Source organism: Silene latifolia, chromosome 10, assembly GCF_048544455.1.
Source record: "Silene latifolia isolate original U9 population chromosome 10, ASM4854445v1, whole genome shotgun sequence".
Classification (NCBI taxonomy): Eukaryota; Viridiplantae; Streptophyta; class Magnoliopsida; order Caryophyllales; family Caryophyllaceae; genus Silene; species Silene latifolia.
Genome location: NC_133535.1, coordinates 148,997,541 through 149,013,642, shown reverse-complemented (window position 1 = coordinate 149,013,642; position 16,102 = coordinate 148,997,541). Strand labels below are relative to the sequence as shown.

At 35.3% G+C, this 16,102-nt stretch overlaps 2 protein-coding genes across 2 annotated transcripts; both read left to right on the top strand.

Moving 5' to 3' along the window:
- Positions 1-292: 292 nt before the first annotated feature.
- Positions 293-10,383, top strand: LOC141606308 (putative E3 ubiquitin-protein ligase ARI7). Its single transcript, XM_074425394.1, has 15 exons — positions 293-770; positions 3,658-3,782; positions 3,952-4,057; positions 4,176-4,266; positions 4,665-4,837; positions 5,644-5,748; positions 6,273-6,361; positions 6,468-6,575; positions 6,725-6,815; positions 6,911-7,000; positions 7,392-7,439; positions 8,160-8,231; positions 8,635-8,734; positions 8,816-8,966; positions 9,901-10,383. Exons 1-15 carry the CDS (start codon positions 585-587, stop codon positions 10,148-10,150), a joined length of 1,785 nt encoding a protein of 594 aa, XP_074281495.1. The 5' UTR covers positions 293-584; the 3' UTR covers positions 10,151-10,383.
- Positions 10,384-11,359: 976 nt separating this feature from the next.
- LOC141606309 (calcium-dependent protein kinase 24-like) lies at positions 11,360-16,043 on the top strand. Its single transcript, XM_074425395.1, has 8 exons — positions 11,360-12,013; positions 12,691-12,814; positions 12,909-13,052; positions 13,559-13,711; positions 14,281-14,396; positions 14,484-14,651; positions 15,133-15,366; positions 15,571-16,043. Exons 1-8 carry the CDS (start codon positions 11,501-11,503, stop codon positions 15,712-15,714), a joined length of 1,596 nt encoding a protein of 531 aa, XP_074281496.1. The 5' UTR covers positions 11,360-11,500; the 3' UTR covers positions 15,715-16,043.
- Positions 16,044-16,102: the final 59 nt, after the last annotated feature.

Here is a 16,102-nt window from a genome sequence, read left to right as displayed (position 1 = left end):
TTTTTAAAACAAAACTCAAAAATTTTGTTATAATGCTCAGAAATTAATGAATTGATGGTAATACATCAGATGTATAATCCACCTACTGCCAAATACACGGTAAAACAAATTAATCTAATAACAACTCATATATGAAATTCAAAATTCATTAAATTAAATCCATTTATTTCCCAATAAACTACACATATTATCATAACCAATACACTAAAACATCTCCGATTCGTTCCGATGCAATGAACCAAAAAACTTTCCAAAATCCAGTATGAAAACACACCACGTCAACCCAAAAAACAGTACACCGTACTCAACAAGGTGGTAAGCGCAAATATAAATGCACATCAAACTTCCTCACCATTGTCCTTTTTTTTTTCGGTAGGAGTAACATCCTCAATTCCACTTTCCCCAATTAATTTCCCCTAATTTATCTCTCATAAAACCCTAATTTCAACCGCCATTACCAAATTCACCTAATTAAACTCTCTCAATCACCCTAATTTATCCCTAATTTAGGTAATACTTGATTAATTTTATCTAATTTTGGAGAGAGAGTGTGTGTAGAAGTGAAGAATCAGGGTTTAAGAGGTATGGCTTCCGATGATGATCTTATGGATGCTTATGATGGTGATTCTGGTGAAGATTATTATTTTAGTGGTGGTGATGATGAAGATGAAGATTCTGATATTGCTGAACTTATTGATGGTGGTGATGATGATGAGAATGATGGTGATTATGGTTATGCTAGCGATGATCCCGACTTGTTGCGTTCCGAGGTTTAGTTTTATTTGATTTTACTATTTGATTATTATTATAGCTAAAAGCTTGATTTTTGTTATTGTTTACTGTTTTGTTTTACTCGAAATTGGTTTATTTAATTGAATAATAAAATGTAGCGAGAATTGGGGTAGAGTTTATTCGGAAACCAATAGTTTGTGTTGTGAAAAGAAAGTAAAAAAAAAAAAAATAGTAATTACTGTGTAAGACGGTTTTAAAAAGACCGTCTTTATGCGTAGAAACACCAATTTACTGATAATATATTAATGAATGTGGTCTTATTCGATTATTTTTGAAGAAAGTCATTGGGATGGTTAGAGAAGAAAAGTACTACATGATTATTTTGGGATGATTCAAAAGCGAAGTAGCGAGAATTGGGGCAGAGTTTATGCGGAAATCAATAGTTTTAGTGTTGTGAAAAGAAAGTAAGAAACTTTAGTAATTTTTCTATACAATGGTTTTACAAAGATGGTCTGTATGCATAGAAACACCCATTTACTGATAGTACATATTAAATGAATGTCTAACAATAAAGTGAGACGGTCTTATTCGATAATTTTAGATGCAGAGGTTATAAGATTATTGTTTCGGGACAAATGCTTATATGAGAGACGGGATCATTATAGTGAACACAGAGACTTGGATATAGTAGTTATTGGCTTATTGCGGCATTTTAGGTTTTTAGTGGGTGATGGGTGGGCTTAGTTAAATGGGTTAGTCTCATGCCGAAGTAACATAAGACTGTCTCGATAGACGTTACTGTTTTGGTGTAGTCTTATCTGAATGAGCTGCACCTTGCTATACATATTGTTTTTCAGATGTTAGATATCTTTGGTAAGGATGATTATGTGATTTGGAAACGTGGCAATGTTGTAGGAAAAACACTGTATGGAGACTATGAAATTAATGACATTATGACCTTTGTGGCTCTGTTTGGTCACATAAGGTGTCTGGTTGACATGGTTTATGTTGAATGTGTATAATAATGGTATAACCGTTTACCGGCTTCATTTTATTGAATGTCTGTAATTGTATACCCATTTACGGCTTTATTAAAGTGGGAAATTGTTGGGAAGATTAGAAAATTTGCTGCCCTTCAAGTTTGATTAATAACATTGAAAACGTGGATTTTGAGAGGTTTTTTCCGAGCTGATTTTGAAAACGTGACTACATTATGGCCTGTGTGCTGTGGATTTTCGAGTATATTGTTAGTATGAAGAGGTATTATGCTTCGCAGTGCCAAGTCAATGATGTTCTAAGTAGATTCTTCGCTGATATTTTCTCGTACACAACTGCGTATGCTGTATTGGCAACAGATTTAAAGGGCCATTGAACGGTGTGAAAGTTGGTCCTTTTTCCATGTGTGCTCGTGTAGTCTCTTGATTTAATTAGCAAAACTTTGTGACACTCTAGAAGAGTTTTTTCCTCTTTCTATTGATGCAAAGGTTAAATTCTACACTTTGTTAGAGTCCGATCATCGGATGCATAATTCATGTACTTGTTAAAAAAAGTTCTGATGTTTTTTGCCTAAACTGAAGTGTCAAAATTAATGTCCAATCGTGTCCGAGTTGTTGGAGTTTCCGATACACGACACGCACTCAAAGGTAATTGTCGAAGTAACATTACTTTTTCCTAAGAGCACTGTCAACTTGGCATCATATTGGCCAAGTTAGTGCAAACTTTTCTCATATATATCCACACACATGAAAGTTTAGGTAATATACTCATGTTGATGAAAAGCCACATGTGTGACATCTTTTAGTCTAGATCATCTACTATATAGGTTTTTTTAAATCTGCCCTAATGGCACATGTAACATGCTAATGCGACTCGTGGAAAGTCTAGCATAAATGTTGCATTGAAATGGAAAAAGTGATATCGTACTTCAAATTTTCATGATATTATTGTTAAAACTTTCCTCATGAGTTTCTTTAACATGTGCCCTTAGGGCAGTTGTTAGAAAAACCGTGATTAGAATAGTTAACCCCCGGTTCCTATTAGACCCCTTGTCGTAGCCGGTCAACACTACATTTTAAAACCTTTTCAGAAGTCTACTCTAGTGCGCCATTTCATGAGAATGAGAGCTGAAGCAGCCGATGATTAATTGATTATGGCTATGATTTTGCTTTTGTTCAACAATTTAGATCCCACTTTGCCCGTGATTTTTTTGGAGTTACATTCACAAATAAAGGATTGCTCCTTTTTTGTTCAAGAATATTGAAGGTGCAATGGGTTCGGTTGGTAACTTTTAGCTGATTTATGCTAAGTGGATGTTGCTGCAGACACAAATGTATGAGATCCAGGGCGTTCGGGAGAGGAGTGAGCACTATTGTTGGTACCCCTTAGTGTCGTTGTATTTACATAAGTGCTCAGTTTGGAAGTTAGCTTTTCAAAATTTGCGATGAAGGGAATGCGGTACACTTTGGAATGTGATTCATGATATTAGGATATCTGGCTTTTGCTCCATATTGCGAACTTATCTTGCCTTGAGATTTTACCACTGTTTCTTTCTGGAGGCCTTGAATGATTGGGATTGTTAGTGATAGTTGTTCTATTGGTGACTCATGACTGTGATGGCTTTTTCATATTTATTATGTTCGTGTGTTTCCATCGCATAAATCATTGAGCATTTTCAACGTTAATACAAGTCTTTTTGGTTATGCCTATACAGGTTCGTAATAAATTCATCGGACACTGACGGCAACATGATCATTCTTGTGCACAGATAGTTTAATACCCAAGTTTATACTTGTTACTCTAGAACCCTTCAAATTGTTTGTTTATTTGGAGTTTAGTGGTGGTGGGTGCACTTACGTTGCAGCTAACATTTTTCCTTTGGGTTTCTTACTTGTTTTGGGCTATTTCTCTCATTTTGACATTTTACAGAAAAATTATAGCGTCTTGAAGGAGTCGGACATCAAACAGCGCCAAGAAGAGAGTATTTCACATGTCTCTGCTGTTTTATCTTTGCCCAGGGTTGCAGCAAGCACGTTGTTGTGCCATTACAAATGGTAATGGTTCCTATGCTAGATATTCTTTTCTCTGAGCCTTTCTATGACAACATCATTCTATAGCTATTTTTTTATGCATCGGACTGTATGTTGACTTTGTCAAATCTGTTGTACAAAGATAATTGTTTTCTGCACTTTGAGTTTTATTCTTAGATGTGGTTATTTTCAGGAACGTTTCTCATCTGCATGATGAATGGTTTGCTGATGAAGGAAGGGTTCGAAATGCTGTTGGCCTCCTGAGCATGCCAATAGCTGAGCTAACAAATGCCAAAGAAGTGAGTTGTATTAGTGGATCTGGGTGATTCATATTCATATTGAGTTTTCCGGTTTTACCTGCAGAGCATGTGCTACATAGCGTTGAGTAATTCTAAATGTGTGTGTATATCTTGGCAGTTGACGTGTGGAATTTGTTTCGATTCCTTTACCCTTGAACTCATTCGTTCAGCCTTTTGCGGTCACCCATATTGTACAACGTGTTGGAAAGGTTAGATTAGATTTGTTTTTTTTTTTTTTATGTGGTTTTCTCTATATACGCTAATGTTAGAAATCTAAACTTCATGAACATAATTTTATTTTGTCATGCTACGTTATCACTTGTTAATGTGATCAATGGGCTTGTCACTTAGCAGGTTGATGTAGTAAGGCTACTTTTCAACTCTCTTAGCTTTTATTATTATATCAAGTGAAAACACTTGTCACCTTTTTACTGGTGTCTGTCGTAGTTTATAACACATCAAGAAGCATGTTGTACAGCATTAATGCAAAACAATGCAATTGTCCCAAACCTGTATGTTATTCATAATGTATCAAGCATGGTTTACCTGTATGTATTCATGTCATGCGTAGTGGATATCAATACTAATAGCTGGATCCACTTTGTAGGCTATGTTACTACATCCATCAACGATGGTCCTGGATGCTTGTTTTTAAGATGTCCTGATCCATCTTGTTCTGCTGCTGTGGGACAAGATATGATCCTTGATTTAGCATCTGATGAAGATAAAAAGAAGTATTCCCAATACCTTGTTAGATCTTATGTCGAGGACAAGAAAAAGGTACATATTGCTGTTTTTATTTATTAAAGTTGAATAAGAGAATTTTTTTGGCGGTATTCAATATGATCTACACGACATACTTCATAAAGGTTCTGCTGAATGATTTATTTACGGATTCGTTTGGTAACTCTCAAGTTTCAAAGAACAACTTGTTCTTTTAGATTTTCATACTTCACATTGAAGACCAAAAGTTCCTTTTATAATAGTCTTACTAATAGCACAACCTGTGATTCTGTATCTCAACAGTTTGTGACTTTGTGGTTATCCAGGTCTTAACATTGCTAGTCATGTATGGATATTGTAACCTATGTTTTGATACATGTTTGCTTTTTATTTTTTTTCCTGATATCTTGTTTCTTCGCAACTGTTGCTTGCATCTACTCTACTTGTGGGTTATGGTTACGACAAAAGTAATCTTAAACAAAATTTCCAATTGGTGCTGGATTTTCTTGGATCCATATATACTTTCAGTGTATATATCTCCTATGTTATTTGGATCAAAATTTCCAATTGGTGCTGGATTTTCTTGGATCCAGATATATCTCCTATGTTATTTGGATATGCTAAATGCGTACTTATTCAATATAGCAGGCTGACGAATTCTGTGCCATTATTTTGATAGTTATGTGATTTATGTCCCTCTCTAATACTAGTGTAAGCTCATTTTTTTTCTTTTGTTAGTTTCTTGTTTTTCTAAATTTGCTAAATTTTACATTTATTTTTTATTTGCATGCGCTTGTGCAAGTTCCTTACCTTGTGGTTTCAACTATGTATTGCTTTCCTGTGACCTTTTCTTTTGCTTCCAGACAAAGTGGTGTCCTGCTCCAGATTGTGATAATGCAGTGGAATTCGAACTTGGTAGCAACATTTATGATGTTACGTGCCTCTGCTCACACAGGTTCTGCTGGAATGTGAGTTCTACTTGGATCGAAGCGTGTTCTTATTTGGTGTTTGTAGTCCCTTAACACCCCCAGGAAAGACAAAAGTTCTCTGTATAATGATGAGATATCTAGTTGATTGTCAATGAAACTATAAATTAATATTCCCTCTGAGCCACAATTACTTACCAAAGTACGAAAATTATACTATTTAAGGATAAATATGAACAATAAGGACCTCATATAATTAAGCAAGTGGGTCGTGGTGTATATGTGTGGCTGAGATAAAATGCAAGTGGGATATTGGAAGGTAATTCTAGACAACCAAATAGTGAAAAATGGACAGTATTTCAGACTCGAAGGGAGCAAGTTATTTAGTTGGTGGCTATCAGTGTGACAAAAATAGAAACTGAATGCGACGTGAGACAGTCTGCTGCTAGATGTCATACACTTGCTTTCTTTGTTCAGGCTTTGACAATTTTTTTATTTTTATTTTGTTTTATTTCATCCAATTTATAGTGTTATATCGTATCAAAAATTGTTTGATTATTGCATAGTGTACCGAAGAAGCTCATCGCCCTGTAGACTGCAGCACTGTGGCTATGTGGATTTTGAAGAACAGCGCCGAGGCTGAAAATATGAACTGGTATAACTTTCTTATTTCAGTATTTACTAGTTCTTTCCGCCCAAATTTTTTGGTCATGTGACCTGATGAGAGTCTTAATAGTTAATATTACTTATTTGCATATCAGGATTCTTGCCAATTCAAAGCCTTGCCCGAAGTGCAAACGCCCAATTGAGAAAAATCAGGGATGCATGCACATGACATGCAACCCACCTTGCAAGTTTGAGTTTTGCTGGTAAGCTCTTTCCAATTGTTGATGTTAAGTGTTAGTAAATTGTATGTGGTTTCGTTGTATTTGGTATAACAAAATTTGTAGTTGATGGGCTGTTATAACAAGTGTATGTTCTGGGCATGGGAATTAAAAAGAGTGATATTTATTTTCAGGCTATGCCTTGGGGCGTGGTCCGACCATGGTGAAAGAACTGGTGGTTTCTATGCATGTAATCAGTATGAAGCTGCAAAACAAGAGGGATTGGTATTTTTATTAAAATTTTGTCTCAGTTTTCTGTCTAATAGAGTATAGGCTTTCTGATCTTCTCAGTAACATTTTTTTTTTATTTGCTTTAATAGTATGATGCAGACGAAGCAATAAGGGAAATGGCAAAAAACTCTCTTGAGAGATACACTCACTACTTTGAACGATGGGAAAGCAACCAAAAGGTGGAGTTTTTTTAATCTTAAACTGATCCCGTGTTTCTTTTTTTTGGAGTTTCTGCAACAAGGGAAATGGCAATTTTGTTTCGAATTTTTTTTTAGCTATTGAAGGTTTTATAAAACTGTTAGCTCTGGAAAAAGATAACTTTTCCCCAGAAAATAACTAAATTTTTCATTGTTAAACGATACTCCCATGCATTGTTTTTCAAGATATAGTTGGTCATTTTTTTTTTGTTAAAATGCTGCAATCTTTCTGTAAAGATGTAATGATAAAGATCTAATGGCTCCTTGGCATGATTTTTTTGAGGCTTAGCATGATTTTCTTTAGTACCTTCTGGTGAAACGGTCAATGCTATCTACTTCTGTTAAATGAATCTGCTGCTTTTTGTTGTTGCAGTCAAGAGTTAAAGCTATTGGAGATTTGCACCAAATGCGGACAGTACATGTAAATACTCTCATTGCCTTTATGCCTATTGCAAATTGTTGTCATTTCATTCATACAGAGCCCTTTAGATTTATAGAAGGATATAATTTAAAAGTTTTTGCTTGCCGACCCTTGCTTTGATGGCTAAGTCGTCATACTTGCTCAACTTTGTTTAGATACATGTTCTGAACTGTCAGTTATATTACGTAGGTGTCTTCTAATGGCTCTTCTGCACAGTTCTCACTGTACTCTTATTGTAATCTCTCCTGGTATCTGTGAGTTCGACTTTTTATATATTTAAGTATTAAAGTATGGTAAATTAGATTATTGATGTCAGTTTTCATCTGAAAGAATAAAATATAGGTTTGTAGTTCCTTTGCCTTTTCACATTTGAGATTCTTATTTCTAATCTAAATAAGTTTAGATCACCTTTTTACGCTTTCTTTCATAACACTAATTGAATAGATGTTTCTCTATACTGTGGCAACTAAAGCTCTTAGAGAGTACCTTTTGATTGTGGTTAGTTGCACTCCAGCCAATGTAGAAGTGTCAAGGTTACTTAAATGGCATGTTTCTGTGTGGGTTATTGACCTCTAGATGATCTAGTTTGCGTTCTTGTGATGAGTTCTTCTGGGTTTCATTGGAATAATCTGCAAAATTATTCTCTTTTTTTTTTTTTTTAAACCAAGGTATGTTTACAGAATTCACTCAGAACTGATTCTGTGGTTTGTTTAACATCAGTTGGAAAAGTTGAGCAATAAGCTAAAAGAACCGGAGTCGCAACTCAGATTTATTTTAGAGGCTTGGCAACAGGTAAAATATTTTGATACCTACCTCTTTGTTGCATTATGTTATATCACAGGTTTCCCGTCTGAGGTGAATTCCTTACGAAAAGTTTATTACCATCAAATCTCGACGTCTCGTAGAGAGGGGTAGCTTAAGTTTTCTAATTTCAGAATAGTACACTTTCTTGAATGCAAATAGAATTATTTTAACCTTTGTTACAGTCAAGTACCCATTTCCAGTTGAGTTGAAGTATTGAGGTTATCTTTCCTTAATCCATCCTCTCAAAAGGCTGTAGATGTTTGGACTTTGGATTGAATTTGGTTGCCTTGTACTCCTCTCCATTTTGGGCCAATTCTCGTTGTATTATCTATCATATGGTCTTTCCTCTAATTCGCTAATTTCTTTATGGTTTTGAATTTTATATCGCCAGATTATTGAGTGTAGACGAGTTCTAAAATGGACCTATGCATATGGTTACTACTTTCCTCAGAATGAAACTGCAAAGAAGCATCTTTTTGAATATTTGCAAGGTAAAACATTTACGCTTTAGCAGCGTTATACTTTTTCCCACTAAAAGCTGGCTGTCCCATTTTTCTTTTTTCTTTATACAGGAGAGGCTGAAGCTGGTCTTGAAAGGCTTCATCAGTGTGCAGAAAAAGATTTATCTGAATACACTGTGAGTGAAAACGAGACAGAGGAGACTCAGGCTCAGGCACGGGAAAACTTCAAATCGTTTCGTCCAAAGCTAACGGGGTTAACCAGGTATTCTTTTTTTGACAAATAATGTGGCTTATGAATGAAGTATGGCCCGTATACTGTGTGGTCTGTCCTTGACTGGCTGAGCATTGCTACTTGGGTATTTGCGAAGGACTAGTCGGGTTACTAATTCCTGTAGCAGTTCTTTCCCTAGCTTTTACTTCAGTATATGAGGAAATAATTCCTGTAGCAGTTCTTTCCCTAGCTTTTACTTCAGTATATGAGGAAAATGCTAAAGATCTGAGGTTGAATGATGAAAAATTAGTCTGGTACTTGATAAAGGTCTGAGGTTTTCTTGAATGGCTAACTAACTTCTCTGTAGCAAAATGCTAAAGATATGAGGAATACCGATCTTTAAGACCTAAATAATGGAAAATACTATCTAAATCTGCCATCAAGCATCAATGTTTTGGATGAGTGAAGTTAAAAATGTGCTTCTGCTTTGATTCTTGTTAGTTCACGAGATATTGTCATTACAATAGTTGTGTCATGATATTAACTCTCTCCCGTATCAATTTGACATTGATATTAACTCTCTCGTACATCCGACCCCCCACCTCGCAATTTGCGAGACACTGGGTAATGTTGTTGTTGGTCTACCTATGTCAAATTTGACCATTAATTTGTCCAAGTTTAACTAGAGAGTTGAGATATAGTGTAAATATTGCATATCGTAAGAAAATATTGGTAAAAAGGTATCTGTGTTCCGAGTTTATGCAGGCTTGTCCATCAGGACTATCCTTTCACTAAACGTAACTATTGTACATCTTATGAAGGTCGTGGTCAAACTATCGTTTGACCATTAAAGCAAAACTGAGACAATTTAAAAGTTTTTTTAATTATTTTTGCAGTGGTGGTTTTTGGTCATCCTACTTGTGTGCCTCTTAGAGTAGACTTAAAAATAACATCTTTGCTAATTGCATCTCTGAAACAATTGCAGCGTGACTCGATCGTACTTTGAGAATTTGATGAGAGCATTGGAGAATGGTTTAGAAGATGTAAACTCTCAAGCAACCTGCAGCGAGCCAGCAAGTTCAAAGAACCCCAAAACAAAAGGAGGAAAGGGAAAGAGTTCGAGTTCACGACCGGGTGGCAATATAGACGATTCAAATTACTGGAACTGTGATCAGTGTACTTACGCAAATCCAGATCCAATGACTTTATGTCAGATGTGCCAAAATGAACGGTAAAGGGTGCCCTATCTAGCAGGATTGTCATATTGAAGGCGGTGTAAAGACTCAAGAGTGTGCTAAAAATTAGCACCAACATTCCTTGATTTGCATATACTACTTGGAAAGTGGATTGTACATAAAGACATGTCGCGTACTAATTGACAGATTCCTATGAAACGGATAATTTGGTGATGTCTAATTGTATCTGGTATTGACCTGAAAAAGAGGTTGTAGACTGTTGTACTGCTTGAGCTTTGGTGTTATGTCGGTTGTTCTCTCGTCTTAATTTATTTTTCAGTTTGCCCTATTTATCTTTGTGACGCAGGCAGCCCTAGCGGCGTTGTAGCCTCTCTCAGAATCGAACCACAGTCTTAGTGGCATTGTTGATCTCCACATCGAAACAGGAGTTTGCGTGTTTACCGGTTCCTGATAAATAAGAAATTTTATTGGTGTTGAATTACACAACTCTGTTGCTAATACAAGGGTAAGGTTGTGTATATCCGACCCTCTTGTTCTTCAATTTACGGGAGTCATCGAGTCCTGGGCGAAAAGTTGTACAACGAATTAAAACCGGGGATTGCCTCGGAGTTTGGTCAAAAATCCCATTATCTACGTTGCATTTTAGGTTTCAACTAGAGAAATATACAAAATGTGCATAATATGATACTCCCCTATTTCGCTATCTTTTGTTCAAATAAATTTCCAACCTTTTTTTCGCGATTGTAATAAGATTCAATTAAACAATGGTCGGGCTCTTTAAGGCCGAAGTTAGCCAGTTCCCAATTAGGTATCAGAAGTAAGTTGGCGGAGTATCAAAAGGACACGGTCACACGGGTATTTCCATCCACATCCTTAACACACCTATATACTCCCAAATCAATCCGTCTTATTGTAGACAGATTCTATCCGTCTAAAGCTTTAGACTGATAGTGTATGTCTAAAGTGAGAATTTGTGCTCCCAAATCAACTCGTCTCATTGTAGACACTAGACAGAGCTTTAGACGGATAGTGTCCGTCTAAAGTGAGAATTTGTGCTCCCAAATATACCGTTTAAAAAATGTAAAGAATCTAGCGAAATGTGATGCATAAAATGTTTTTTTAGCATTAAACAACAAAAAAAAAAATCCAACAAAAACTCTCCTAATAAAAAGGAAGGCATCAAGGCATGCAACTGTAAATAGAAGATTTTTAACAACTTTTCAAATGTATCAATTCACATATACTTTTAACATTATCCCTATTTTCTCTCAAATTAATCTTTAATTATTTTCCACCCTTTTTCCATTCTCCTCCTAAAAAAAAAAAGAAAAAAAAAAAAAAAAAACATCCCACCACCTCCAATTTTCTCCTCACCCCCGTCCCTCGAAAATGGGAGGTTGCATGTCAGCATTACCCTCCCACGCCGCCCGAAACCTACGACGTAAGGGAGGCCGAGGACTGCTAACTGCCCCGGTCCCTTTCGAGGACCTGAGCATTGCGGGTAGGGCTATAAAAGTTTTGGTGGACCCCAATGTAGGGGACAATATAAGACAAAAATACAATATAGGCAAGGAATTAGGGAGAGGGGAGTTCGGAATAACGTACGAGTGCACGGAAATCGAGAGTGGGTTATCGAGATACGCTTGTAAGACGATATCGAAGAGTAAGCTGAGGACGGAGGTCGATCTGGAAGACGTGAAACGAGAGGTCGAGATTATGAGACATTTGCCTAGACATGCTAACATTGTTGCCTTTAAGGAAGCTTTTGAGGATGACGAAGCGGTTTATTTGGTTATGGAGCTTTGTCAAGGCGGTGAATTGTTTGATAGGATCGTTGCTCGAGGTCATTATTCCGAACGGGCTGCTTGCCATGTCGTTCGTACCATTGTTGAGGTTGTTAAGGTATGTTCTTCTTTTTGGTAAGATACATGTCGGTTTTGTTCAGGTCAGGTCATTTAGCGTATCAACAAATTCTTATATTTAGGCCCTGTTTGGTAAACGGTAGAAGTAGATTTACAATAGTAGATAACGTTAGCTGATAACGGTTGGCAGATTTTAGCAGCAGGTTTGATCATCGAGTAAAATTAGCAGAATTAAGAGAACGTGTTTGGTAATTAGCAGATTATAGGATAAATCTACTATTTTTATGTATAAATGAATATGCTATTACAATATGCTGGTATTAGCAGCATATTCAAAAACAGTAGATTCCGGCGAATATACTATCCGAATATGCCATTTACCAAACACATAAAATTAGTAGATTGATTTGTCAACCTACTATTTATGTCGGAATCTACTAATTTCACCTAATATGCTGTTTATTAAACAGCGCCTAAGAGAATAAAACTTCTCAAACATTTTCCATCCAAAAGAAATTATTTAAGAAAATTTATAAATTGAAATCATTAGTTTTGTGGTAAAAATATTCATTAAAATACACATTTCATGACTTTATTATATTCTTTTGATTAGTTTTACATTTAAATTTTTTATTCTCATATTAAAATATGAAAAATTAATGATTCGTCAATTTAAAATCTATAAATAATACACTGTAAAATCGGTAATTTGTGCAGGTATGCCATGAACACGGAGTAATACACCGAGATCTCAAACCCGAAAACTTCTTATACGCTAACAAGACCGAGAGTGCCGCTCTAAAAGCTATAGATTTTGGCCTGTCCATATTTTTCGAACCAGGTAACTATTTAAAATTGAAAACATATTATTTATCGTTGCTGTTTAATACTCCGTATATTTGTATAAAACCGTCTTACAAGATTGTTTGTTATAGGTCAAAGATTTAGCGAGATAGTTGGAAGTCCATATTACATGGCCCCTGAAGTCCTAAGACGGAACTATGGACCTGAGGTCGATGTTTGGAGCGCCGGTGTTATCCTCTATATCTTACTCTGTGGAGTCCCTCCTTTTTGGGCAGGTACTTTACCATGTCTGTTACTCGGATTAATTTCAGCATAACCAGATTGCAAAAGCAGATTATAAATGACAGATTTTATAAGGAGGTTTAACTAGCATATTATAATTAACAGAATTAATTCGAGTGTTTAATAATTGGCAGATTACGATTAGTAGATTGTTAGTTTTCTTTGTAAAATGGAGAAAAATTTCCTATTTTACAATTTGCTAACCAATATGCTGGGATAAGCAGCATATTGTAAAACAGCATATTGACCCCAAATATGCCGTTTCAGTATGTTGTTTACCAAACACTAAAATAAGCATATTGGTTGGTCAAACATGCTAAAATTCTTGAATATGCTAAATATTGGTCAATATGTCGTTTACCAAACAGCGTCTTAATTTACGACAATTGATCAATTTCGACAATTAAATGGTTCACGAAAAAATAGCCATACAATAAACTACTCTGTATCAGACTCCATAATACAAGATTTAATAATCGAATAATGTTTGAATATACAGAGACGGACGAGGGCATAGCACAAGCGATTGTAAATGGAAAGGTTGATTTAGAAAGAGATCCATGGCCAAGAATTTCAACACAAGCCAAAGATTTGGTTAGTTGTATGCTTGAACAAAATCCATATAGTCGCTTGACCGTCGATGAAGTCCTTGGTAACCTCTCTTTCTGTATTCTAGACTTATAAATTAGATGCATACGCTTTTCATTTCATCGCGATTTTAAAATTTCATTTACTTTTTTTTTTTTTGATGAACATTTACAACTTTTTCTTGATATAATTTCAAATGTAGATAAATCGATCATGTATTAAGGTATTTCTTACCGTAGGTGGATTATACATCAGATGTATTACCTACCACCAATGCTATAGTTTCTGAGCGTTATAATAATTTTTTTGAGTTTTGTTTTAAAAATTATGAGTTTTACTATAAAATTTCTGAGTTTATTCACTTAAATATTAAGTTCTAAAAAATTACAATAAAACTCAAAAACATTACATATAAATTTAGTAAAATTTGAGTTTTGATGGAAAAAAATTAAAACCTAACTTATAAATTTTAATAAGCTCAAAAACAAATAAAGTTTGAGATAATAAGCTCAAAAAATATACATATATGCTCAAAAACAAAAAAGTTTGAGAGGTAGTATATTTGATGTATGTTCTTTTTTTCTCTATTTCTTACAATGGGATTTCTAATTTCGCCTTTTAAAATTATCGTAGAACACCCCTGGATAAAAAATGGTGACGGAAATGACGATATTTCATTAGGCAAAAATGTGATGACCAAGATCAAGCAATTCTCCCTTATGAACAAATTCAAGAAGAAAGTTCTCAGAGTAAGTAAAAATTAAAATGACTGATTTATATTAATATCAATTTATTTATTTGCATAAATTGGAAGTAATTAGGAAAGATGAATGTAGGTGGTAGCCGATAATTTACCCGAAGAGCAAATAGAAAAAATAAGGAGAACGTTTGAAATGATGGACACAGATGAGAATGGAAGTTTGAGCTTTGATGAGCTCAAAGAAGGTCTTCTTAAGCTTGGACATCCCCTTCCTGATTCCGACATCCAGATGATCTTTGAGGCTGTGAGTTTAATTCTTAAAAACTTTTCGGAAAAAAAAAAAAAAAGAGAAAATTTCGTTACATAGACAACACTCTGACAATTTAGTGAATCATTTTGTCGATACTCAATTCCCTTTCAAAACCAAACCAAAACGAAGTCGTCTATAGAACAAAATCTCACCTTTCTCAAGTCACAGTTGAGGCTCGTGTGAGCGAGATAAATAAATACATGAATAAAAAACGCTAAAATTTTGTCATCAGATATAAAAAAAAATAAAGAGGAGTTGTCCTATTTGTAGATTTTTATTTTTTTTCCGCGTAAAGGGAGCAACGAGCGATTTCGATGGTGACGGGGCTTGAACTTAGATCATGAGCAGTATTGAGCACCACTACTCATGATTTTACCAACTAAACTAGTTGACATCTGCAGATTTTTAAAATTGTATATTTTTTCAATGAGGGCGAAAAAATGCTAATCATTTTGTTACTTGTTAATAATTCAAGGCGGATGTCGACGGGAATGGAATGTTGGACTGTGGAGAATTCTTAACACTAACATTACACATACAAAAGATGGAAGGTGATGAACATCTACTAAATGCGTTCAAGCATTTTGACAAGAACTCGAGTGGTTACATTGAGTTTGAAGAATTAAGAGAAGAATTGCTTTCTAATGAACTTGACACCAATAGTGATCAAGTTGTACGTGACATTCTTTTCGATGCCGATTTGGACAAGGTAATCTCACTTTATTTTGCCATGCAATTATCTCCGTCACCCTGTCATCGGCAAGACAGGTCACAAAATAGGCATGAAAAAGACGATGAATTTTGAGAATTCATATAGATCTAACTTGCTAGCCTGAGCTAAACAATTTATACTAGCCGGCTCAGGGTCCCTGTCCGATCTTTACAAATGATTACCTTTACCTTGTTTGAGCAGGATGGTCGCATAAGCTACGACGAGTTCAAAACCATGATGTGTTCCGGGATGGATTGGAAGATGTCTTCTCGCCAATATTCAAAGGCGATGCTCAACAAACTCAGCTTAAAGTTGTTCAAAGAAAAATCAATTCAAGTTAACTAAGTGCTAATTAGTCCACAGTTTTATTTTTGGAAGTTCTTATGATGTTGGTTAGCTTTTTCTTCTCTACCTCTTTAATTCGGAGAACGAAAGAGGAATAGAAGGAACAAAAGGAGGAAGAGAAAAACTTACAAAAAAAAAAAAAAAAGTTAACAGATAGCTCTGACCATTGGACAACTTATTTCGATAGCTAACACACTCCTCGCGAGTTAAATTTTTACGTTTCCTATTAGTGTGTTTCATTTTCCTATTTTCGTATGTTTTCTCCCTTGTAAACAATATTTTTTCGTCTTGGGCAAATTTAGTGTTAGACAAACCTTTACTTTGTGAAATGTCAAAAGTCCCCCTTTATACTCCTCTCCACCCTTTCCACACCGTAAACCACATGTAC

Excerpts from the sequence above, each read along its gene's own strand:
- LOC141606308 (XM_074425394.1), top strand. The coding sequence starts at position 585 with ATGGCTTCCGATGATGATCTTATGGATGCTTATGATGGTGATTCTGGT. Across the intron at positions 5,749-6,272 it reads CACACAGGTTCTGCTGGAAT|TGTACCGAAGAAGCTCATCG; the intron begins GTGAGTTCTACT and ends ATTATTGCATAG. Across the intron at positions 7,001-7,391 it reads GATGGGAAAGCAACCAAAAG|TCAAGAGTTAAAGCTATTGG; the intron begins GTGGAGTTTTTT and ends TTGTTGTTGCAG.
- LOC141606309 (XM_074425395.1), top strand. The coding sequence starts at position 11,501 with ATGGGAGGTTGCATGTCAGCATTACCCTCCCACGCCGCCCGAAACCTA. Across the intron at positions 12,014-12,690 it reads CCATTGTTGAGGTTGTTAAG|GTATGCCATGAACACGGAGT; the intron begins GTATGTTCTTCT and ends TAATTTGTGCAG. Across the intron at positions 14,397-14,483 it reads TCAAGAAGAAAGTTCTCAGA|GTGGTAGCCGATAATTTACC; the intron begins GTAAGTAAAAAT and ends AGATGAATGTAG.